Raw genomic sequence first — 23,798 nt, forward strand, 5'->3', positions numbered from 1 at the left:
GGATTTTCTGATCCTACCCCTGGATTCAAAATATCTCAATCTGGAGGAGTTGCTAATAGGACAGTTCTGTTAATTTTTAGGATTAAATAATCTCTTGCCCTAACCCAGGATGGGATATGTTGTGTGAAGTTTGTCAGTTTTATAGGTACCATTTGGACTGTTTAACATAACAGCACAGGAAGACATACGCTTGCTCTAAATAGATGTTCCAACATACGTTTTTCAGAGTGTACCTTTTTTGGTGTGATAGATGTAATATTTGTATTTATGTGTGCACCTCAGTTAGCGAATGTTTGAGTACACTGGTACGAATATGGAATGAGTTTTGTGTTCTGTTTGTCTGAACAATCTGTACCCTTTTCACTATAGCTCTATTGTATTTTTATATCTTGTCTGTTTTGGTTTTGAGACGGATGCATTGTTTGTTTGAATTGCCTATGTTACTTTTATAATAGCACTGTAATTTTGTGCAGAGTCTACCTGAATCAATACATTGTATCTACTCAATAGTTAGGCCTATTGTTGACATAAATACAGGGTTTGTATTAGTGATTGGTAATTTGTCTAATTGCAGAGTATTATCAATGTTTCTTGAACTTGTTTGCATAAATTGTCACCAGTATACATTTTGTACTTAAGATAGCCTTTTTGATTGTGTAATTCAATTGTGCATCTTTTTTTAATCTAATAGGTACAAATAAAACATTTTTTAAAAATAGTTTTCATATACATCATTAGTCCTCTTTTACCCTAGTTAGGTTTTTTGGTTGTGTTTCTTGAGCACTTTATATTGAATATGAAAGAGTTTAAAAAATGTTTTATTTGTACCTACTAGATAAAAAAAAAAAAAGCACAATTGATCCCTGCAAAGGAGGGATATAATTGGTAAATTAAATTCAGAAGCAATTTTCCATCCCAATCTGCTGAAGGTGCCCCCCACCTAAGAAAAGTAGGAGCCAAGACACCCCTTATTTTATAAGCAGATGACTATGGAAAGTGGGATTTTACTACACAATCTTCTCTCATTTGACTAATAGCACTCTCAGTCCAAGCACGGTTTTATAATTGTAATACAAAACTATAAAGATTTATCTTCTATATGCCTGACTGATATACCTATGTCTGTCTCCATGACAACTAAACAAAAATACTGCAATAACTTTAGGGGTGATGGGGGTTTGCTGCAGAAAAAGTTAGTAAACATGTTTCTAGTACTGATGTTAGCTATGGTTCCCTTTCTTGTAATAATTACATCCTACCCCAAGGAGGGCAAGTATAAAGAACCTCCAGTGTTCTGAACCTATGCAGGGACAATTGATATTATCCAAGGCCCACAAAGTGACCAGAAGGCCCTGATCTTATTCTCTGTCACTTTTGTCAAGCCTAGGCCCCCTAACTCGTTGCCAGAGGATATGGTCCAGATTAATAGTATAATGGGGTTTAAAAAGGTTTGAATAAGTTCCTGGAGGACAGGCGCATTAACAATTATTAGTCAAGTAGACAGGACAGTCACCTCTCACTTCTGAGAATAAGTAACAAGAAAGGGCTCTCACCATTTGCATCTGCCAAGTTACCCCAGACTAGCCACAATCAGAGACAGGATGCTGGCGGACCACTGGTCTAACCCAGCAAGGCACTTTTTATGTTCTTATGTAACTGGAAGCTTTTTAAATCATATTTTATTGCTGGTAAGAAATACATTTTATAATTGACTTCAATGTCTTGCTCTACAGGAAACATAGCAAATTAACGGGCCGATATATTAAAAACGTGGGAGAGCGGGCAAGCACCCGCTCTCCTGTGCACGCGATACAGTATTTTAATTTATTAAAATTAGGCCCGGCGGTAAAAAGAGGCGCTAGGGACACTAGCGCGTCCCTAGCGCCTCTTTTTTGACAGGAGCGGGTTTGACAGCCGACGCTCAATTTTGCCGGCGTCTGTTCTCAAGCCCGCTGACAGCCACGGGTTCGGAAACCGGACGCCGGCAAAATTGAGCATCCGGTTTTCAACCCGCGAGCCCATTTAAAATTTTTTTTTTTTTTTAGTTTTTTAAACTTTCGGGACCTCCTACTTAATATCGCCATGATATTAAGTCGGAGGGTGCACAGAAAAGCAGTTTTTACTGCTTTTCTGTGCACTTTCCCAGTGCCCGGAGAAATTAGCGTCTTTGGATTGGCGCTAATTTCTGAAAGTAAAATGTGCGGCTTGGCTGCACATTTTACTTACTGAATCACACGGGAATACCTAATAGGGCCATCAACATGCATTTGCATGTTGCGGGCGCTATTAGGTTCGGGGGATTGGACACACGTTTACTGAATAAGGGGTAAAGCTAGCGCGTCCAAAATGCGCATCCAAATGCCGACTAACAGTGTGCACTATATCGGCTTGTAGGTATTTTGCCTGAACTAGATCATTCCACATGTGAAGCTTCTGCACAAGCACAAAACAAAAAGCATTGTACCAATGCCCCAAGCCATTCTGCTTTTCTATGCTCTCCTCAAGCACATCCAAAGACAAGCTCTAAGTTGTACTATGGCCTCTAGGAAACAGCAGTGGGAGCAATCTGAGAGGTCAAGATAATACAACAGTGTGCCCAAGCACTGCTGCCATTAGGGAAAAAAATGTCAGAGAGAGAGCCAGAATGAAGAAAGTGTTACATTTTTTAAAAACTTGTTGTCCTGACTCCTGGCCTATTTACTTGGAAAATCTTTGGTATGGGATAGGTGTTTTTGGGAGCCTTAGACCTGTGCTGTGGGTATGGTCTATTCCACCTACCATTCTCCTTCCGGCTGTTTGTAAACAATGGGAAAAACAGGGAGCAGACCTAATGATTCAAAAACCAAACACACCATTTTAACATTTAAATTTAGGCCACACATACAACTTTAACATTTAAATTTATGCTACTTCTGGGCAATCTTCTCCTTTTGCCTTTTCTTCTTAAAAAGGCAAGGGGATGTGTTTTGGAGAAGAGAGAAATAAATTATAGAAATTAAAAAGATACATAGAGCCTTGTTAACAAGTCCATCAATAGAGGGCTGGGATGAAAATCGGTCCAAGATGATTTTTGCCAACCCAAGCAGAAAAAAAAACCCCATTAGAATGTGAAATTGTCATTATTTTTCACAAAATTCTAAACATGAAACTTAGACCCCAGTTGTTCTCTGAGTCTTTCCCTAATATCTTCACATCTATTGATCTTCTGTACCTATCCCTAGCTTTCAGGAATTCTGCTACTGTTTGGCTCCACCAGCTCACTTGGGAGGTCATTCAATGTATTCACATTTTCCATGAAGAAATATTTTCTGATGTTGCTCCTGGTCTACTCCCTTTGAGCCTCATACGGTGGCCTCTTGTTCTGCTGCATTTTTTCATCTGAAAAAAGGTTTGCTGCTTGTGCACTTTAATGTCTCTCCTCTCCTTTCATCTAGGTATTTAGGTCCCTAGGATTTTTGGTGCAGACCCTGCACCATTTTGATATTCTCTCTCTCTCTCTGGACTGCTTCCATCCTATCATTTCAGAAGGTTCAGCTTCCAGAACTGCATCCAGTATTCTATGTGAGTTTTCACAATGCCCTATACATAAGCATCACCATCATCTCCTTTTTTTCAAATACTTATGCCTTTCCCCATGAGCCCTAGCATCCTTCTGGCTCTAGCCACCACCTTATCACAGGTTTCGTTACCTTAAGGTCAGGCGATATGATCATCCTGAGGTCTCTCTCCTGTCTGGTGTACATCAGTATTTCACCCTCTAACATATAATGCTCCCTTGGATTTCTTCACCCCAGATTCACGATTCAGCACTTTTTGTTCTGAATCTTAACTGCTAAGCACTTGACTGCTCCTCAAGCTTTCTTAGATCACTTCTTATGCCGTTTGCTTCCTCAGGTGTACTCATGCTATTGCAGATCTTAGTGGCATCTGCAAAAAAAAAGACTAACATTTCCTTCTAATATTCTACAATGTCCTTCATTCAGATACTGAACAGAATCAGCACCAAGTCACATCTTTAAGGCACTCCACTAATCACTCTTCTTTTCTCAGGGGCCGAGCACACTGTATAACCCGCACTTGGATTAAATAGGCGCTAATCCACCCCCTGATGCAATAGGGGGATTAGCGCCGACGCGGAGTGAATGCAATAGTGCTCATCACATGCAAATTCATGTGAATGAGGCTATTACTCATTCACTCCGCGTTAAAAAAAAAAAGTGTGCGTCTCAGATGCACTTCAGCTCTCAGATATTAACGCCTGCCTGGAGCAGGCGTTAATAGCTGAGCGCATGTAAAAGTAGTACAGAAAAGCAGAAAAAACAGCTTTTCAGTACTTTTTTTTTTACTTAAAAAAAAAAAAAAAAAAAACACAACTCGGCAGACCACTGAGTTATGAAGACCAACACCGGTAAACTTGGCGTCTGTTCTCATAACGAGAAACTGTTTCCTGGCTTTCAGAATCTACAAGGAGAGCCCCTGAGGCAGCAAAAGCGACATGGGATATCGCGTCGGGCAATGCTATGTGGTGGAAGTATCTCATTTTTTACTCTAAGCTCTAAAAGAATTTTCTCTCAAAAAATTCTCTTTATTATTGAGTATGAATTGGACCAATGATTAAAGACGACCCTAAAAGCGAAAAATCAGGAAACCAATAACAGTGGTCCCAAAATTCGCAGAGGGTGGTATGAAGGTCCACTTACATTTTTTTTTTTTTTTAAATCTATTTAAATTACTTTTCTCTCTGTATACTAAAATTTTAAATTTAAACTGCAGTTACGTTTAGAAAAGTTTAGATATAGAAGGGATGCCAGGATTCAGATTCAGTTTTCATTCTGTAATCATTAGCCATGTAAAAACCTTTTTCACCAGGAAAATGAGCAGATTTCAAGAGGAAGTCACAGAGCAGCATTACACGGGCAACATGAAAATTTCATTTACACCATAGCCTAACAGGGAATGCTAGGTCTGCAATCTATTATATGACTGGCACTAATAAGATGCCCCAGATCATGTGAAAATTGAACAATAGACTAAAACATTTCCCAGAGTTCTGGCTTTGAGCCACACCCCTGACATGCTTTAGTGGTCACTGTATAAGCCTCCTGGGTGTGTATCTTAATACTATATGTCCTACTCAAAGTATCTTGCACCAGGGGTGCAATCTGTGGCACCTACCTATCTCTCCGCAGTTTCACCGCTTTGACTTCAGTAGAAAATTCTATTTCAATGACTGTCTTTTTTTTCAGATCATCCCAGATCATCACTGAAATAATCAGAAAGACTTGTTACAAAGCATTCCAGCGCAGAATTACAAGTCTGCACTACAAATAAAACTCTCTGTGGCGCAAAGGGCAAACAGGTTTAATTAGAGTTCAGGAGTTGGCTACAGGAAAACTATTTCCCTTGAAAAATTGTCTTTTAGGGAAATGGATTACCTTCTGGAAGTGCTGCATTGTTTCAAAGGCATGAAAGCAAACATCTACCAGTGTCGACTACAGCTGGGTCACACCAGCTCACACCTCTGGCCACCAACCTTTGTTTCTAACGTACAACTAAAGGCAGATGCTTTGGCCATTAATTTATGGGTTAGTTCAGGGGATTATTACTTTGTCTTCTGACAACTGTAAATGTCATTTAGTGCATTGTATCCAGAAGCACTGATCTCTTATTACTGGGTTTCTGGGGCCATAGACGACACTGCTATACTGTGTAATGCAATCACCAGAGGGTAGGTTCTATGGCAAGGTGAGAGGAAGGCAGTCGCCAAAGTCTTTAAATTCTGCAGCATGTCTGCAGGGTAAAACACGCTCATACATTGCTATTTAGATAGTGATAAAACCATTTCACATGAAAGGCACATGTTTTTGTACTAATTTGCAGGAACCCAATTTCATCAAGCGCAACAATTAAAAAAAACAAAAAACAAAAAACAAAACTTACTGCAGAGACAATATGAATTTACTGGCTGCTGTGGCAGATTGAGGGAGCCAAAAATAGATAACTGCCATATTTGGCTCAGGAAAGAGACAGTGGCAGATCGGGGCTGGAGAAGTGTTTTTTTGTTGTTTTTTTTTTGGTTGCTAAGCCTCGAAAAAACAAAACAAAAACTAGATCTGCAAAGATCTCATGAAGCCCATTTTCCATGCTTTTGTATGTGGTGCATTTCAAGAACATATACAAACTTGGGTACACATGCCTAGGTGGAACTGGGCAAAAGCAGAGTTGCTTACCTATAACAGGTGACCTCCGAGGACAGAAGAATGTTAGTCTTCACACATGGATGACATCATTGGATGGGGCCTGGCACGCTTTGATTGAGCCTCATTGGGCATGCTCTGCATGCATTACATCAAGTTTCCACATGTGGTCCCTTTCAGTCTTATAATATAGAATTCAAGGACAAAATTAAAATAAAGAAGAAACCCACATAGTGGAAAACCAACTCCGCGGGCTGGTGGGAGAGTTTCGTGAGGACTAACATCCTGTTGTCCTCTGAGAACGCCTGCTATAGGTAAGCAACTCTACCTTCTCCGAGGACAAGCAGGATGGTAGTCCCCACACATGGGAGAATCCCTACCTACAGGCTGCCCCCCCCCCCCCAATGAAAAAGGGGACCAACAAAACACCCAAATTAGGTACCAAAGGGCACAACAACAAGTTTTGATGGTAATGGGGTGGGGAGCCTGAACACAAAGAATAGACCCTACGCGGAAACCAGAGTTGGGTTCTACACCTCAAACAAGTTACGGAGGACAGACTGACCAAACCTACTGTCACGTCAGCCATCCCTATCAAGACAGTAATGTGATGTGGATTTGTGGAGAGAACGCCACGTCGCAACTCTGAAAATCGCCTCGGAACTGCTCGCAAGTGGGTCACCAGTACTGCCATGGCTCAGTGTGAGCCTTGACATGGCCCCCATGTCTGCTAGCCAATTAAGTGTCTGTTTGGCATCGGCAACGCCCAATTATTCCTACTGAAAGTAACAAAAGGTTGGGTGGACTGTCTAAGGGCTTCTGTCCACTCCAGATAGAAGGCTAAGGCTCTTTTGGTGCAAATGGGGCCTGGGAAAGAATGTTGGCAGGACAATGGACTAGTTAAGATGGAAGTCTGTCACCACCTTAGGCAGGATGCGTATGTAATACCACCCTGTCATGGAAAAGCTTAGTATAAGGTGGATAAATAACGAAGGCCTGGAGCTTGCTGACCCTGCGTGCTGAATTGACAGACACCAAAAATATGACCTTCCAGGTCAGGTACTTCAAGTCACAGGAGCACAGCAGCTCAAAGGGAGCTTTCATCAGCTGAGCTAACACCATGTTGAGGTCTCAAGACACAGCAGGAAACCTTATGGAAGGCTTCAACTAATGCAGGCCCACATGAAACATAAAACTATTGGCTGTACAGAGATGGTCATACCATCTACACCAGCAATTTTCAACCGGTGTGTCGCGACACACCAATGTGTCATCAAGCACCAGCTGGTGTGTTGCGGCTCCAGGTGTCCCTCAGCCCCAGTTATACGTCCCATTACCTTTTTCCTGCCCCTGCGGGCCAATGGGAAACCTCCTCCCTTCTTCCTGCCAGTGGGAGGAGGAAGCCTCTGATTGGCCAGTGTGGCAGGAAGAAGAGAGGCATCTCATAGCTCAGGGGTGGGGAGATTTGAGGGGGGCTGGGAGGAGTGACAGTGTCCAGGGCCGTGGCGCCACGGGCTGGAAGTGCTGAAATTAAACACAGCTGCGAGTCACAAAGAAAAGAGGCCAGCCGCACAAGGAACCGCAATAGAGTAGGGATTCCCCAAAGCTGCAGTGGGTCGCAAGTACGAAGAGGCCGGTTGGTCCGAGGATTCTAATTCCCCCCCCCCCCCCCCGATGCAACAGTGAGCACAGCAGAACAGCGTTTAAAGCAAAAGTGGCACTCAGCCATACTGATCACAGATGGGGCAATTGGAGCTCCCAGCGGCCGTAAAAGCAGGCAGATGGGGGGCCGCGGGAGCCTAGGGATGTCCCGACAGCCAGAAGAAAGACTTGCGTGGCATATTTTTCTAAAATAAATGTTTGCTGCTTCAGTGCAGCTGAGAAGGCAGTGGCAGCAATGGGAAATCTGCCACTGCGAAATTAAAGGGGAACACAGCATTGGGGCTCTAAGCAAAGTGTGAGTGAGAGACAGAGACTGGGCAGGGAGGTGACGTGTGTGTGTGTGTGAGTGAGAGAGAGAGAGACTGGGCAGAGAGGTGACGTGTGTGTGAGAGAGAGAGACTGGGCAGAGAGGTGACGTGTGTGTGAGAAAGAGAGACTGGGCAGAGAGGTGACGTGTGTGTGAGAAAGAGAGACTGGGCAGAGAGGTGACGTGTGTGTGAGAGAGAGAGAGACTGGGCATGGAGGTGACGTGTGTGTGAGAGAGAGAGAGACTGGGCATGGAGGTGACGTGTGTGTGAGAGAGAGAGAGACTGGGCATGGAGGTGACGTGTGTGTGAGAGAGAGAGAGACTGGGCATGGAGGTGACGTGTGTGTGTGTGTGAGAGAGAGAGAGAGACTGGGCATGGGAGGTGACGTGTGTGTGTGTGTGTGTGTGAGAGAGAGAGAGAGACTGGGCATGGAGGTGACGTGTGTGTGTGAGAGAGAGAGAGACTGGGCAGGGAGGTGGGGTGTGTGTGTGTGTGTGAGAGAGAGAGAGAGACTGGGCAGGGAGGTGGGGGGTGTGTGTGTGTGTGTGTGTGTGTGTGTGTGTGTGTGTGTGTGTGAGAGAGAGAGAGAGACTGGGCAGGGAGGTGGGTGTGTGTGTGTGTGTGAGAGAGAGAGAGAGACTGGGCAGGGAGGTGGGGTGTGTGTGTGTGTGTGAGAGAGAGAGAGACTGGGCAGGGAGGTGGTGTGTGTGTGTGTGTGAGTGAGAGAGAGAGACTGGGCAGGGAGGTGACGTATGTATGTGTGTGTGTGTGTGAGAGAGACTGGGCATGGAGGTGACGTGTGTGTGTGTGTGTGAGAGAGAGAGAGACTGGGCATGGAGGTGACGTGTGTGTGTGTGTGTGTGAGAGAGAGAGAGAGACTGGGCAGGGAGGTGACGTGTGTGTGTGTGTGAGAGAGAGAGAGACTGGGCAGGGAGGTGACGTGTGTGTGTGTGTGTGAGAGAGAGAGAGACTGGGCAGAGAGGTGACGTGTGTGTGAGAAAGAGAGACTGGGCAGAGGGGTGACGTGTGTGTGAGAAAGAGAGACTGGGCAGGGAGGTGACTGGTGTGTGTGTGAGAAAGAGAGACTGGGCAGGGAGGGTGACTGGTGTGTGTGTGTGATAGAGAGACTGGGCAGGGAGGTGACGTGTGTGTGTGTGATAGAGAGACTGGGCAGGGAGGTGACGTGTGTGTGAGAGAGAGAGAGACTGGGCAGGGAGGTGACGTGTGTGAGAGAGAGAGAGAGAGACTGGGCAGGGGGGTGACGTGTGTGAGAGAGAGAGAGAGACTGGGCAGGGAGGTGACGTGTGTGTGAGAGAGAGAGAGACTGGGCAGGGAGGTGACGTGTGTGTGAGAGAGAGAGAGACTGGGCAGGGAGGTGACGTGTGTGTGAGAGAGAGAGAGAGACTGGGCAGGGAGGTGACGTGTGTGAGAGAGAGAGAGAGACTGGGCAGGGAGGTGACGTGTGTGTGAGAGAGAGAGAGACTGGGCAGGGAGGTGACGTGTGTGAGAGAGAAAGAGAGACTGGGCAGGGAGGTGACGTGTGTATGTGATAGAGAGAGACTGGGCAGGGAGGTGACGTGTGTGTGTGAGAGAGAGACTGGGCAGGGAGGTGACGTGTGTGTGTGTGTGTGAGAGAGAGAGAGAGACTGGGCAGGTAGGTGACGTGTGTGTGTGTGTGAGAGAGAGAGAGAGACTGGGCAGGTAGGTGACGTGTGTGTGTGTGTGAGAGAGAGAGAGAGACTGGGCAGGTAGGTGACGTGTGTGTGTGAGAGAGAGAGACTGGGCAGGGAGGTGACGTGTGTGTGAGAGAGAGAGAGACTGGGCAGGGAGGTGACGTGTGTGTGAGAGAGAGAGAGACTGGGCAGGGAGGTGACGTGTGTGAGAGAGAGAGAGAGAGACTGGGCAGGGAGGTGACGTGTGTGAGAGAGAGAGAGAGACTGGGCAGGGAGGTGACGTGTGTGTGAGAGAGAGAGAGACTGGGCAGGGAGGTGACGTGTGTGTGAGAGAGAGAGAGACTGGGCAGGGAGGTGACGTGTGTGAGAGAGAGAGAGAGAGACTGGGCAGGGAGGTGACGTGTGTGAGAGAGAGAGAGAGACTGGGCAGGGAGGTGACGTGTGTGTGAGAGAGAGAGAGACTGGGCAGGGAGGTGACGTGTGTGAGAGAGAAAGAGAGACTGGGCAGGGAGGTGATGTGTGTGTGTGTGTGTGTGTGAGAGAGACTGGGCAGGGAGGTGATGTGTGTGTGTGTGTGAGAGAGACTGGGCAGGGAGGTGACTGGGGTGTGTGTGAGTGAGTGAGTGAGTGTGTGTGAGAGAGAGAGAGAGAGACTGGGCAGGGAGGTGACTGGGGTGTGTGAGTGTGTGTGTGTGTGTGAGAGAAAGAGACTGGGCAGGGAGGTGACTGGAGGTGTGTGTGTGTGTGTGTGAGAGAGAGAGAGAAAGAGAGAGAGACTAAGCAGGGAAGGTGACGTGTGTCTGTGTGTGAGAGACTGGGCAGGGAGGTGGTGTGTGTGTGTGAGAGAGAGACTGGGCAGGGTGGTGACGGGTGTGGTGTGTGTGTGTGAGTGAGAGAGAGAGAGAGAGAGAGAGACTGGGCAGGGAGGTGACGGGTGTGTGAGAGAGAGAGAGAGAGAGAGACTAGGCAGGGAGGTGACTGGGGTGTGAGAGAGAGAGAGAGAGAGACTGGGCAGGGAGGTGACGGGTGTGTGTGTGTGTGTGAGAGAGACAGACTGGGCAGGGAGGTGACGTGTGTGTGTACGCGTGTGTGTGTGAGAAAGAGAGACTGGGCAGGGAGGTGACGTGTGTGTGTGTACGCGTGTGTGTGAGAGAGAGAGACTGGGCCGGGAGGTGACGTGTGTTTGTGTGTGAGCGTGTGTGTGAGAGAGAGAGAGAGACTGGGCAGGGAGGTGACGTGTGTGTGTGTGTGAGAGAGAGAGAGAGACTAGGCAGGGAGGTGATGTGTGTGTGTGTGTGAGAGAGAGAGAGAGAGAGAGAGGGAGGGAGAGAGAGAGACTGGGCAGGGAGGTGACTGGGGTGTGGGTGTGTGTGTGTGAGACTTGTGGGCCCTAAAGAAGAGAACCGTGAGGACAGAGTTTCACCAGCCGCTGATGCTCCTGGTATGTGCTTTCAAGGGAAAGGAGTAGGAGAGTTGCTGGAGAGAGTAAGTAAAGGTGGCATTTTATGTTTATTTTTCTTGATTGACTGATTGACTGCCATTTTAATTATTTTTCTTGATTGACTGCCATTTTAATTATTGAGTATTATGTGCTGTTTTGAAATATTTTATTGATATTAGGACAATTTTTAATAATGTTTATGAGTATTAATTGTTTGACATTATTCTGTTCATCAGCTGTTTTGAAACATTTATTAATATAGTTTGTGTGGGGATCTATAGCAGCTTGGCTTGTTCTGTTTTCCTAATAGGAGGTGTAAGTGTTTATGACCTGATTTAATATTTGTAGTGTTACCTTTTCATAGATAGGGTTGTTATGTGTTCCATAATGCAGGTGTAACTTTGTGCAGATTAGTTTCTGTGCATTATTGCAGATCCTGGGACTGTGTTAGGTGCTATATTTCTCTTGCCATTTCTCCAGGTTTGTACTGCATGCAGAGTGGCTTTTTTTGGTTTTCTATTCCAGTTTGTCTCCATATTTATAATGTGTGGTCTTTCTGTACTTGGTGAAGGTAGGTTCTGTCTGTGTGCCCGAAGTGAGGTATTTTACTAGCATGTAGGCAATTGAATTAATCTTATTTGTTGTGTTTTCTCAATAGGATATGCATTAGTGGTAAATTATTGCCTTTTCATAAGGAGGGCTATTGTGCCTGGTAGTAAAGGGAGTTTGTTTTGCTTTTACTGAGATGTCATCAGAACCAGAATATCTTTTTTTTGCATGGTGAGTTCTATGGGTAATGCCCTAGTTCTGCTCTGCATCCATTGTTAGGGGTCAAGGGGGTTCCTGTGGATGCAGAGTGTATGTTTACATATAGCCCCGTGATGGTCATATGTTCAGTGTGTCACGCATGTGAGAATCATCTGTCAGGTGTGTCCCAGCAGAAAAAAGGTTGAGAACCACTGATCTACACCATGGTGGTATGTGCCAATTGCAACAGATGAACTCTAATGGAGTTGGTCTTCAAGCTAGCTTCCAATAGGTGTAGAAGGTAATCGAGCAGGAGAAAGAATCTAGGGCCTTCTGCTCACACAAGGAAAACCTCCTCCACTTCAGTCCATAGGACCTTCTAGTGGAAAGCTTTCTAGAAGCCACCAGGACCCAAGACATATCTTCTGAGAAATTGAGCGGTTGTGATATTAACCTTTTAATATCCTGGCTGTAACTGACAGGGCCTGGAGGTTGGGATGCCGCAGCCTGCCTTGATCTTGAGTGATGAGATCTGGGGAAGTCCCCAGACTAATCTGTATCTGGATGAACAATCCCACAGAAGTGGAAAACAAACCTGTCTTGGCCATTAAGGAGCTAAGAGGATCATAGTCCCTTTGTTCTCACGAAGCTTCAAGACAGTCTTTGCTACCAGTGGAGGTAGAAGATACATGTACAGAAGATCCTTGCCACAATGCCAGGCAAGGGCATCTGAGGCTGGTTTGCTGCACATCCTTTACAGGGAGCAGAACTGAGAAACCTTCCTGTTCCAAGGCACTGCAAAGAGATTCACATCTGGGCTTCCCAGAGGTAGAAGATCAGATTTGTGACCTCTTGGTCCAGACATCATTTCGTGGGGTCTGAAGGCATGACTCTGTCTGCTATCACATTCTCCGTTCCGGTCAGGTACATAGCCCAGAGCACCATTCCGTGATTTCAGGGTGCATTGGGCCTTGGGAAATGACATGAACTGTCATAGCCATATGGCCCAACATCCTCAACCTGTACCAAGCGGACACCTGCTGGCTCTATTGAATCTCTGCCACGATGGCCATCAGTTGATGGCCGTTTGTTGAGGAAGGAAGGCCTTGGCCTGAGCTGTGTCTAGCAGGGCTCCAATCAAGTCCAATTGAGGTGACGGGCTGAGATAGGATTCAGGGTAGTTGCTGATGAACTCTAGTGTCTCCAACACCAGATGGTCAAGCGCATGGACCCAGCAGCCCCTGCTCGAGAGGTGCTCCTGACCAGCCAATCATCCAAATATGGGAAACTGTGAACTCCCAGTCTGCAAAGATGCGTTGCCACCACGGCCATGCATTTCATAATAATATGTGGAGCTGACGTAAGCCCAAATGGCAGCACGTGATACTGGAAATGTGTTCCCACTACAAAATCAGAGATACTTCTGGTGACTTGGAAAGATCTCCATGTGAGTGTATGTATCCTTCAGATCAAGGGAACATAGTCAGTTCCCTTTTTACAAGAAGGGAATCAAGGTGCCTTGGGAAACCATCTTGAACTTTTCTTTTTTGATGATTTTGTTCAAGGCCCTTAGGTCTCAGAAATTACCGGGAGTAAAATCCCCACCCTCTTTACCCTAGTGGAACGGGTTCAACCGCTCTGGCCATTAAGAGGGAGGAGATCTCTGTCAGTAGTATCTCCTGATGTGCTACTGGGCCCCAAAATGGGCTAGGGGCCAATTTGGCAGGGCATCCAATAGGTTCAACTGATACTTTTGGTGGACGATGGCCAGAACAACTAGTCTGAGGTTACACTAGGCCATTGGTTTGCGAATAACTGCAGACTGCCCACGACCAGAAGATCTACCGCCCCGAATACGGGTGACTGGGCTATGCTCCCTACGATCCAGTCAAAACCCCGTCCCTGGAGCTGACTGAAGCACCAGCTGGGGTTTCAGAGCTCTTTGCTGCCTGGGATGGCTGCGAGAGCTCTGGTGTTGTTGACAGGAGTGAAAAGGCGGAGGATAGTACCTCCTCAGGTGGAATAACCTCTTCCTCAGCCCTGATCTCACCAACCTTCTAGATGAGGAGGGTCCAGAGTGCTGACGAAGAACTGCTGAAGGGTCACATGGTGGTCCCAGATTTGGGATCTTATCTCTAAAGAGATTCTCTCCCATGCAGTTCATGTCAGCAAGTTGCTCCTGCACCTCTGGTCTGAGATCCGAGGCCCGCAGCCATGCAAGTCTACAGGTGCCAATTCCTGCTGCAGAGACCCTTAATGCCGTTTTGAAAACAACATAGGTTGAGTGGGCCTCATGTTTTCCACACTCCAGGCCTTTATGCACCAGCGCAGGAGTGTATCTTGCTGCTGCTGAAGAAGTTGCTTAGCAACATCCTGCTTCCCATCTCAGGTGTATAGTGGCTCATACAGAGCTGGTAGGCAGCTATACGGGCAATAAAGCATATCCCCCTGGAACACCTTCCTCCCAAGAGGGTCCATCGCTCTGTGATCCTTCCCTGGGGGTGCCAGGTCTGAGAATTCTTGGTCTTCTTGAGAGCAGAATAGACTACCACAGATTGGTGGAGCAGCTGATACCTGTCAAATCTGAAAGCGTTCTAGATGAGATAAACTGTGTCCACCTTCTTTTTCACAGTAGGCACTGTGAGAAGGTGTTCCCACATTCTCAACAGTAACTCTACAAGGATCACATGTACTGGGACTGCCACGATCTCCTTGGGAAGCTCCACAAATTGAAGGATATCAAGCATTTTGTGCCTGGTATCCTCTTCAGTCAGTAACTGAAAGGGGATCGCTTCTGCCATCAACCTGACAAAACCTGGGAAGGAGATGTCCTCCGGTGGGGACATCCTTCACTCCTCTGAAGAAAATTAATCTGAGAGGAGACCATCAATAGCATCTTCGGAGACCCCTCATGAGTCATCCCCCCAGGGGTCATAGATACCGTCCCATCCCCTTGGTCAAACACTGATAGAAGTGAACGTGGTACCGTAGGCCTCAGTACCTTTGCTGGGCTAGGGGAAGCTTCCTCCTCCGAGAAACTGGTAATGACGGCCGGATCGGCAGAGGGAGGTAGCAGTGCCCCAAAGGGCATCAATGCTGTCCAGATCAGTAACACGCCAATGAGCGTATGTAGACATTCCAACAGCAGCTCGAGGAGCGACCATGCTCGACGGCCAGTTGCACATGCCTCTCCAGGTCCTCCTTGAACATTGCCGATGCCAATACAGGCTGGGATGGAATTGGTGTGATCAGATCTTTTTCAGAACAGAGAGGAGGATCGGTGACTGGCATCGGGACCAATGGAGTCCATGGCACTCCCAAGGCATCGATGGAAGACTGGCTCTCCTTACCTGGGGTCGCTTCAGGGGCATCACAGCAGAATCTGGTGCATCCTCGTGCCTGGCACCGTGCAACGAAGGGGACAGATGCCGATGCTTCTTCAGCTTCCCTCGATGCTTGGCATGGTGCTTCGCTGGCGCAGAGGTTGATGATGAGGAACGCAACATCCTCGACCTGGAGGAGCCCAACAATGGCCAGTCTCCAGCATCTCTTCCAGACTTCAGTGTTGACGGAACAGACAGTTCCACAGATGTCAATGGCTCTGTGTCCATCAGTGTGGTTCCAAGGTCCCTCAATGCTAATGGCTTGGTCTTCTCTGGCCCGAAAAAGTGCTCATCTTATCAAACTGGATGTTACGTCCCTTCAGGGTCATCTTGGTGCACTTTCTGCAGCCCTAGATTGTCATGTGATGCCCTAAGGCAGAGGATACATCTATCATGGGGGTCTGTGATAGACATGGTCCTTGTGCACCAGGGGCATCGCTTAAATCCTAAGGTGGTGGACTGTTGGCACGAAAGAAAAGAAACGTGAGATCGAAATAGACTGTGGTGGCCGATGGCTGGCGGGCACTGAATGCACTGCTGCCCCGGGGGTATCACTGCAAAAATAAACTTACGATAACCATTGAAAATCCTATCTAGAATGCTAAAGGAAGCATCAGGGGAGGACCCCCACGTCAAAGTGAAGAAAAATTATCACGAAAATGAAGTTTTCCCTATAACAGGCCAGAAGGCCCAAAAGTTGAGAAAAGTAAGGCTCTTATCAGACCACAAAATGACAGGCTCCATGGAAAAGAAGAGACTGAAGAGCACTGTTGTATGGATGTATGGCATAATGCATGCTGAGCATGCCCAATGAGGTTCAGTCAAAGTTCTAGAAACTTGAACTTGAACTTTGACGCCAGGCTTCATCTGTCGTCACCCATGTGCAAGGACTACCATCCTGTTTGTCCTCAGAGAAAATACCAGTGTTCAACTCCTCCTGAGCCCCCCTGACATGCCTGGAAAATTTGATGTTGATAGAACATCAGATAGCCAAGTTATTAGCAGGGGAAAGACATGCACACAGACTAGGTAATTTCTTTGGAAAAGTAGGCAAAAAAATGCCCATTTCCTTTGAAGTAATTATTAGAAAAGAAACACAATTGCACCCATACTAATTAGATACTGAAAGTCATATTTTAAATGTCACCCCATTACAGTAATGGTGAGAGAATGTGAATTCAGATCTCATGAAACCTATGTTCCTTACTTTAAGTGACATAATTCAAATGAATTTGTGGTGCATGGAGATTACAAAAGAGGTCACCACAGAACTAATGGGGCGTACTTTCTGGAATGTGCATTCCTCTGTGAATCCAGAAAATAATCCACATGTCCAGCTTCTCCGCCCCTGTGACATGCCATGAAAATTAGGCATTGATAGGAAATCAAATAGCCAAGTTGTTTTTGGGTGGACAGACAAACACAAATACATACACACAGAAACAGACAGGGAAAATGAGCTACAGAAATCCCCTGTTGAAGGCAGATTTTCTTCACCTGTCCATAGCATGTCAATCACAAGGGTTCCATAATTAGAGTGAGTCCATACAACAATAATTAGATTTATACTGTTTTCCTTCATCCAATTCTTTTCAGGCACATAAATACACTTGATGATCACAGCTTCCAGTTCTTTCACAGAAGGAAAAATAATGTCATCACATTATTAGGAGGATTATGAATGGGTACACAAGCCCATTGTGTTTATATCCATTGGAAAATTGCCTTTGGAGACAATGAGGCATTTGCTTCTAGGAAAGGAGAGTTGCTTACCTGTAACAGGTGTTCTCCTAGGGCAGCAGGATGTTAGTCCTCACACATAGGTGGCAACATCAGATGAAGCCACAGCATGGAAAACTTATGTCAAAGTTTCTAGAAACTGACTTGTCACACTAAGCATGCCCACACGGGGTCCCTCTTCAGCCTTGTAGCATAGAATTATGAAAAAATAAAATAAACAGGAGAAACTGAACTTTGAGGGGGTGGCAGGTGGATTTCGTGAGGATTAACATCCTGCTGCACTAGGAGAACACCTGTTACAGGTAAGCAACTCTGCTTTCTCCTAGGACAATCAGGATGGTAGTCCTCACACATGGGTGAATCCCTAGCTACAGGCTGTTTCCAAGCAACAAGCAAGACCAACAGGCACCCAACCAGGTACCAACGGGCACAACAATACAGGTGCTGTTGTTAAAAGTAGGAAACAGCCTGAACCCGAAAAAAGGGCCCTAGGCAGGAAGAGTAGGGTTCTACAGCTGAGATTTCGGAGGACAGACTAGCCGAAGCTGCTATCGTGTCAGTCGTCCCTGTCCGAACAGTAGTGAGCAGCGAAAGTGTGGAGGGAACTCCACGTCGCCGCCTTGCAGATCTCGGACACTGGAACCGCTCTCAGGTGGGCCACCAAAGCCACCATGGCTCTCACAGAATGAGCCTTGTTCATGGCCCCCAAGCTGCAGTCCCACTTGCGCATAGCAAGAGATGCAATCCGCCAGCCAGCTAGACAGGGTTTGCTTGGCATCTGCAATTCCCAATCTGTTCCTATCAAATGAGATGAAGAGTTGAGTGGACTGCCTGTAGCCTGCTGTCCACTTCAGGTAGAAGGCCAAGTCTCTCTTGCAATCCAAGCTGTGCAGAGCCCATTCACCCTGGTGCGAATGAGGCTGGGAAAAAGGTAGGCAGGACGATTGACTGGTATAGATGGAACTCCATCACCATCTTAGGCAGGAATTATGGGTGCGTAGCAGAACCACCCTATCATGAAAGAACTTCGTGTATGGTGGGTACATCACCAACGCCTGAAGCTCACTGACCCTGCGTGCCGAAGTGACTGCAACCAAAAACATGACTTTCCAAGTCAGGTACTTCAGGTCACAGGTGCACAGTAGCTCGAAGGTAGCATTCATGAGTTGCGCCAACACCAAATTAAGGTACCAGGACACAGCAGGAGAACGCAGAGGAGGCTTTAAGTGAATCAAACCTCACATAAAACACCCCACTATGGATTGCATAGAGATGGGCAAACCATCCACTCCCTGGGTGGTAGGCCCTGATGGCACTCAGGTGTATCATGACACAGTTGGTCTTCAAGCCATCATCCAAAAGTTGTAGCAGATAGTCAAGTAGTTTCGGTGTAGAGCAGGAGAACAGATCTAACCAGTGATGCTCATATGGCAAACCTCCACTTCAGGCCATAAGACTTCCTAGTGGAAGGCTTCCTGGAAGCTACCAGAAACTGGAGACACATCATCTGACAGATCAAGGGGCTGCAGAATTAGCCCCTCAACATCCAGGCTGTTAGAAGTTGGGATGGCACAGCCCTGACCCTGTGTGTCGAGGTAAAGGAAAGTCCCGAGACCGATCGGGTTCCTGATAGCGAGATCCCGCAGGAGCGGGAACCAGACCTGCTTCGGCCAATGAGGGGCTATGAGAACCATGGTTCCCCTGTCCTACCAGAGCTTCATCACCAGAGGAAGCAGAGGATATGTGTACAGAAGGCCCCTGCCCCAATTTCAGCGAAGTCATCTGTGGCTGGTTTGCCATCCCCCCTGTACAGGGAGCAGAAGTTTTGCTGTTGCAGGGGGAGGCAAAGAGATCCACGTCTGGAGTTCCCCAGAGGCAGAAGACCGGTCTGCCATAGTCAGATTCAGAGACCACCTATGGAGTCGGAAGGCCCAACTCAGTCGGTTGACCACCTCATTCTCTGGCCCCTTAAAGTACACGGCTCGAAGAAGCATGCACAAAAATCTGAACTGCTTCCTGACAGGAGGAATGATCTTGTACCTCCCTGTTTGTTGATGTACCACATTGCCACCTGTTTGTCGGTTTGATTCAAGACCGCATTGTTGGACAAGTGATCCCAGAACGCCCAGAGCACGGATTGTTCGAAGCTCCAGGAAGTTGATCTGGCACTGAGCTTCCTGAACAGTCCACAGACCAGTGCGTGGAGCCCCTCTGCATGGGCACCTCACTCCAGTGTCAACGCATCCATGGTAAACACAACCTGGGAAGGGGGAGACTGGAAAGGAACCACTACTCCAAATTGGGCAGGCTCTCCCACCAAGACAAGGTGGTCTGGAGAGGCGGAGTAACGCGGATATGCACGTGGAGGTCCTGGGTGGCCTGCTGCCATTGGAACTGCAGGATCCAATGGGCCCTGCGCATATGCAACAAGTGAAGGGTATAACATGGACAATGGCACCCATGTGACCCAGTAGATGGAACATTAGGTTGGCTGAGACCTGCCGGCTCCAGTGAACCAGACGAGCAAGGGCTCCCAGTGCAAGAACCTGATCGTGAGGCAGATAGGCTCTGGCCTGAGCCGCGTCCAGAGGGTGCCAATGAAGTTCAACTGCGGCAACGGGGTCAGATGGGACTTCGGGTAGTTGATGACAAACCCGAGGGACTCCAACACCCAAGTGATCAAGAGCAGGGACCGAAGCATTCCCTTCTGGGTGGTGCTCTTGACCAGCCAGTCATTCCTGTAGGGGAACACCTGCACCCCTAGGTGGCAGAGGTGCGCTCCCCACTGTTGCCAGGCACTTGGTGAAGACACGGGGGGCTGAGGCGAAGCCAAAAAGCAACACCCTGTACTGGAAATGCCTCTTGCCCACGAAAAACCAAAGATACTTCCTGTGGCTGGGGAAGATCTTGATGTGGGCATATGCATCCTCAAGATAGAGAGTAAAGCCAGTCCCCTCCTTGAAGGAGGGTAACTGGGGGTGCCCAGAGAGACCATTTTGAACTTTTCTCTTTTTAGAAACCAGTTCAAGGCTCTCAGGTCCAAAATAGGGCAAAGCCTCCTCCCCCCCGTTCCCTTTGGAATCAGGAAATAGCAAGAATAGAACCCCCCTCCCCTTGCTGGAACAGCAGGATGGGTTCAACTGCTCTGGCCGTTAGAAGGGCAAAGAGCTCCGTCAAGAGTATTTCCTGATGCAAGGTCTGACCCCAAGAGGGGCAAGGGGAGAGTCAACAGAAACACCCAGAAAGTTGAGTCGACACCCTAGACGATCAATGGACAGGACGCACCAGACCAAGGTGTCACTAGGCCAGTGGTCAGCGAAGAACTACAGCTGGTCTCTGACCAGAGGGTCTGACGTCAAGGGTATGCCCGATTGGTTTATGCTCCCTTGCAGCCAGTCAAAACCCCATAGCAGGGCTCAGAATGGGCCTGGGGGTCTGCTGCTGCCTCGGACAGTTCCTAGAGCTCTCACATTGGTCACGGGCATGAGAGGCCGGAGGATAATATTTCCTTTGGCGAAAAAAAGACCTCCGCAAGCCCTGCCACGAGGATTTCCTGGCAGAGGACAGCGGGTCTGATGTACTGGTGGAAAGATGTTGAAGAGTCTCATGGTGATCCTTCAACTGAGCCACAGCATTCCTCACCTTATCACCAAAAAGGTTCTCGCCAGTGCATGGGAGGTCCATGAGCTTTTCCTGGACCTCTGACCGGAGATCAGAGGCTTGGAGCCAGGCCATCCTGTGGGCACCAATGCCCGCCACTGCCACCCTAGCAGATGTTTCAAACACGTCATAGGTGGAGCGCACTTTGTGCTTGCCACATTCCAACTCTTGCTGAGCAAGAGCCAAAAAAGCGTCCTGTTGCTGCTGGGTCAGACGTTCGAACAACATCTGGACCTGTTTCCAGAGGTTCAGAGAGTACTGTCTCATGTACAGCTAGTAGGAAGCATTACGGGTGATCAACATGGTGCCTTGAAACACCTTCCTGCCCAGCCCATCCAGCGCTCTGTGCTCTTGACCAGAGGGTGGAAGCATGGGTACAGGAATGTCTGGCCTTCTTGAGGGTGGACTCCACCACGACAGACTGATGTGGGAGCTGATGCCTCTCAAAACACCAAGGCCTACAATACCAGATAAACAGTATCAGCTTTCCTATTTACTGGAGGTATGGAGATGGGTGTTCCCAAATTCTAAGGAGTAACTCCTTGAAGATCTCATGTATGGGAACAGTCACCACTTCCATCAGGGCATCAACAAACTGGAGAACCTCCAGCATCTTATGCATGGCATCCTCTTCCATCAGAAACTGAAATGGAATGGTTTCTGCCATGGCCCATACAAACCCCGCAAAGGTCAAGTCCTCAGGCGAGGACCAGCGCTGCTCCTCCAGAGAAGGGTCAGAGGAAAGATCCTCCAAGTCATTAGATGAGGACTCAGAAGTATCATCCCCTGCCCAGAGTCATATGGGGCATCTTCCTCACTAAGATCACCCGGAGACACAAGTAGAGGGCCCCTATGCAGGCCCCTCAGCTTGGGCACCGAGGTCCCCAAAGTACCCGGAACCGGACCGGGAAATGCTGGTCGAGGAACTAAGGACCTTGGCAGTGCCGCAGGTTGCACTGGGCCTTCCTCCTCAGAGGAACCCATAATGGGAATCGCACTGGACAGAGGAGGCAACTGTGGCCGCTGGAGTATCGATGGACCCAGGCACCAGCAGCAGCTGCATGGGGAGAACGCCAAGAAGGACATCGAGGTGCACCAGCAGCGGTGCCAACATCGAGGGTGCAGGCTCCGGCACCAGAAGTACCGGCAGCTTGATGCCCTGCAAGGCTCGGATCACTTCCTATTGTACCCTGCAGTCCAACTCCTGTTGAAAGTCTGCCGATGACAAGATGGACGAAGGAGAGGGAGGCGTCACCAGATCTCCCTCAGAGCCCTGAGGGAGATTATGTCCAGTACCAGCATCTGTGGGGAACACCTGGGACTCCCAGGTTTGATGGAGGATGGCGCCTCCTTTCCGCAGTGTTGCTTCAGGGGCATCACAGCAGGCCCTGATGCCAACCCGAGCCCAGTGCCGTGCGAAGACGGCGACAGGTGGCGATGCTTCCGGAACTTCCCTCTGTGCTTGGCCCGGTCTTTCCCTGGTGCCAAGGAGGACTGAGATGATCCTAACGTCCTAGAGCACAAAGACACCGATGGGCCCAGAAGGGGCCCCTGGCGGGTGAGTGGACAGCGAAGGCTCGGAGTCCATCGCCTTCCCATGGCCTCTCAGAGCTGATGCCCCCGATGCTGGAGTTGAAAGTTCAGATTTTTTGGAACCGAAGAGCTTCTCCACTTTGTCTAGCTGGGTGTGACGGCCTTTGGAGGTCATCTGGCGCAAAAATGACACCCCCCCCTAAAGTCGTGCGATGCGCCCAGGCAGAGGATACATACCTCATGCAGATCCATGAACGACACAGTCCGTAGACACTGGGGGCATCGACGAAATCCTGATGAATCCATTACAAAAAGACCTGGCAAGTGGTCGGTGCCCAGTGGCCATAGAGAACTAGACATCACCGGGAACTGACCGCAGAAAAAGAAGAAAAAAAAAAACAAAAAACTTACCACACCATCCTACTAAGCCGGTAGGAAGAAGAGGGACCCCGGCACAGGAATAGTCAAAACAGACTGGGAAATTACTTGAAAATCACACAAATAGAGCAGAGCTCCACAACCGCAAGACGATAGCGCTGCAGACAAGAAGAAACTGAAGAGGGATCCCGCGTCCTGGGGCTCTATCTGTTGATGTGACCCATGTGGGAGGATTTCCATCCTGCTTGTCCTAGGAGAAACAAACTTCTGGATTTTGTACCCTTTGATCTTGTTTATTCCCTTTTCACTAGTAAATACTCAAAACACAAAAATACTTAAGAGATTCTGCAATACTGAATGTACTGTGCATCTGCAGAACTGCAGCAACCTGGTATCCAATCCAATATATCCATGAGGCAAAAATGAACCCATTTACCCCTAGTTTATGGCTGCAAATAAACTGTTGCCAGCCAAAGCTTGTACACAATATATAAAATTTTCCTATCTTCAAGGAGCATTTGAGGGTTTTACATTGATTTTGGAGGGCAAATAATTCTGGAGCTGAGGAAACTATCTACTGAATTTTGGAGGAATTTCAGGGGCTAAAAAATTCTGTACCTTTATTTGGAGGATACTTTGGCTTCTTTCCTCCGCCAACTAATGCTAAGTAGTTACATCGAAATAACATTTCAACATGGCCAACTCCCCCTTCGAGAAATTCTGGGGAAAAAAAAGCAGAGAGACTGTAAATATATTTATACCTGAAATAGTTTGTTCAGATCAGATCAGTTTGCTCTTTCTGATGGAGAGCTGCTATATATAATTTACTCCTGCGTTATACTTGATTATTAATATTTTATAGTTATTATTGTTAATGATGTTAGCATATTACCCTTGAAACCCAATGTTTTCTGTAAAGCCTGTTGCTGTTATATGTTTTACTGTGTAAACTGTTATAAGTAAAGCCTGTTGCTAATTTATTGTTTCACTGTAAACCGAGGTGATGTATAGCTATACGTACCACGGTATAGAAGAATCTATAAATAAATAAATAAATATATAAAGGTCAATTATGT

General features: G+C 47.6%; 1 protein-coding gene across 3 annotated transcripts in view; it reads right to left on the bottom strand.

Moving 5' to 3' along the window:
• WDR45B (WD repeat domain 45B) overlaps positions 1–23,798 on the bottom strand; it is a 147,194-nt gene that overhangs the window by 51,357 nt on the left and 72,039 nt on the right. For 2 of the 3 annotated variants that reach the window (XM_029600266.1, XM_029600269.1), the window contains 2 exons: positions 23,341–23,442; positions 5,176–5,263 (listed from right to left, as the gene is read on the bottom strand). In XM_029600266.1, coding sequence (XP_029456126.1) covers positions 5,176–5,263; positions 23,341–23,442 — 190 coding nt within the window. The remainder of the gene's footprint in view (positions 1–5,175; positions 5,264–23,340; positions 23,443–23,798) is intronic. The other variant, XM_029600268.1, reaches the window with a different exon arrangement.

This window comes from Rhinatrema bivittatum, chromosome 4 (assembly GCF_901001135.1).
Source record: "Rhinatrema bivittatum chromosome 4, aRhiBiv1.1, whole genome shotgun sequence".
In the NCBI taxonomy this organism is placed as follows: domain Eukaryota; kingdom Metazoa; phylum Chordata; class Amphibia; order Gymnophiona; family Rhinatrematidae; genus Rhinatrema; species Rhinatrema bivittatum.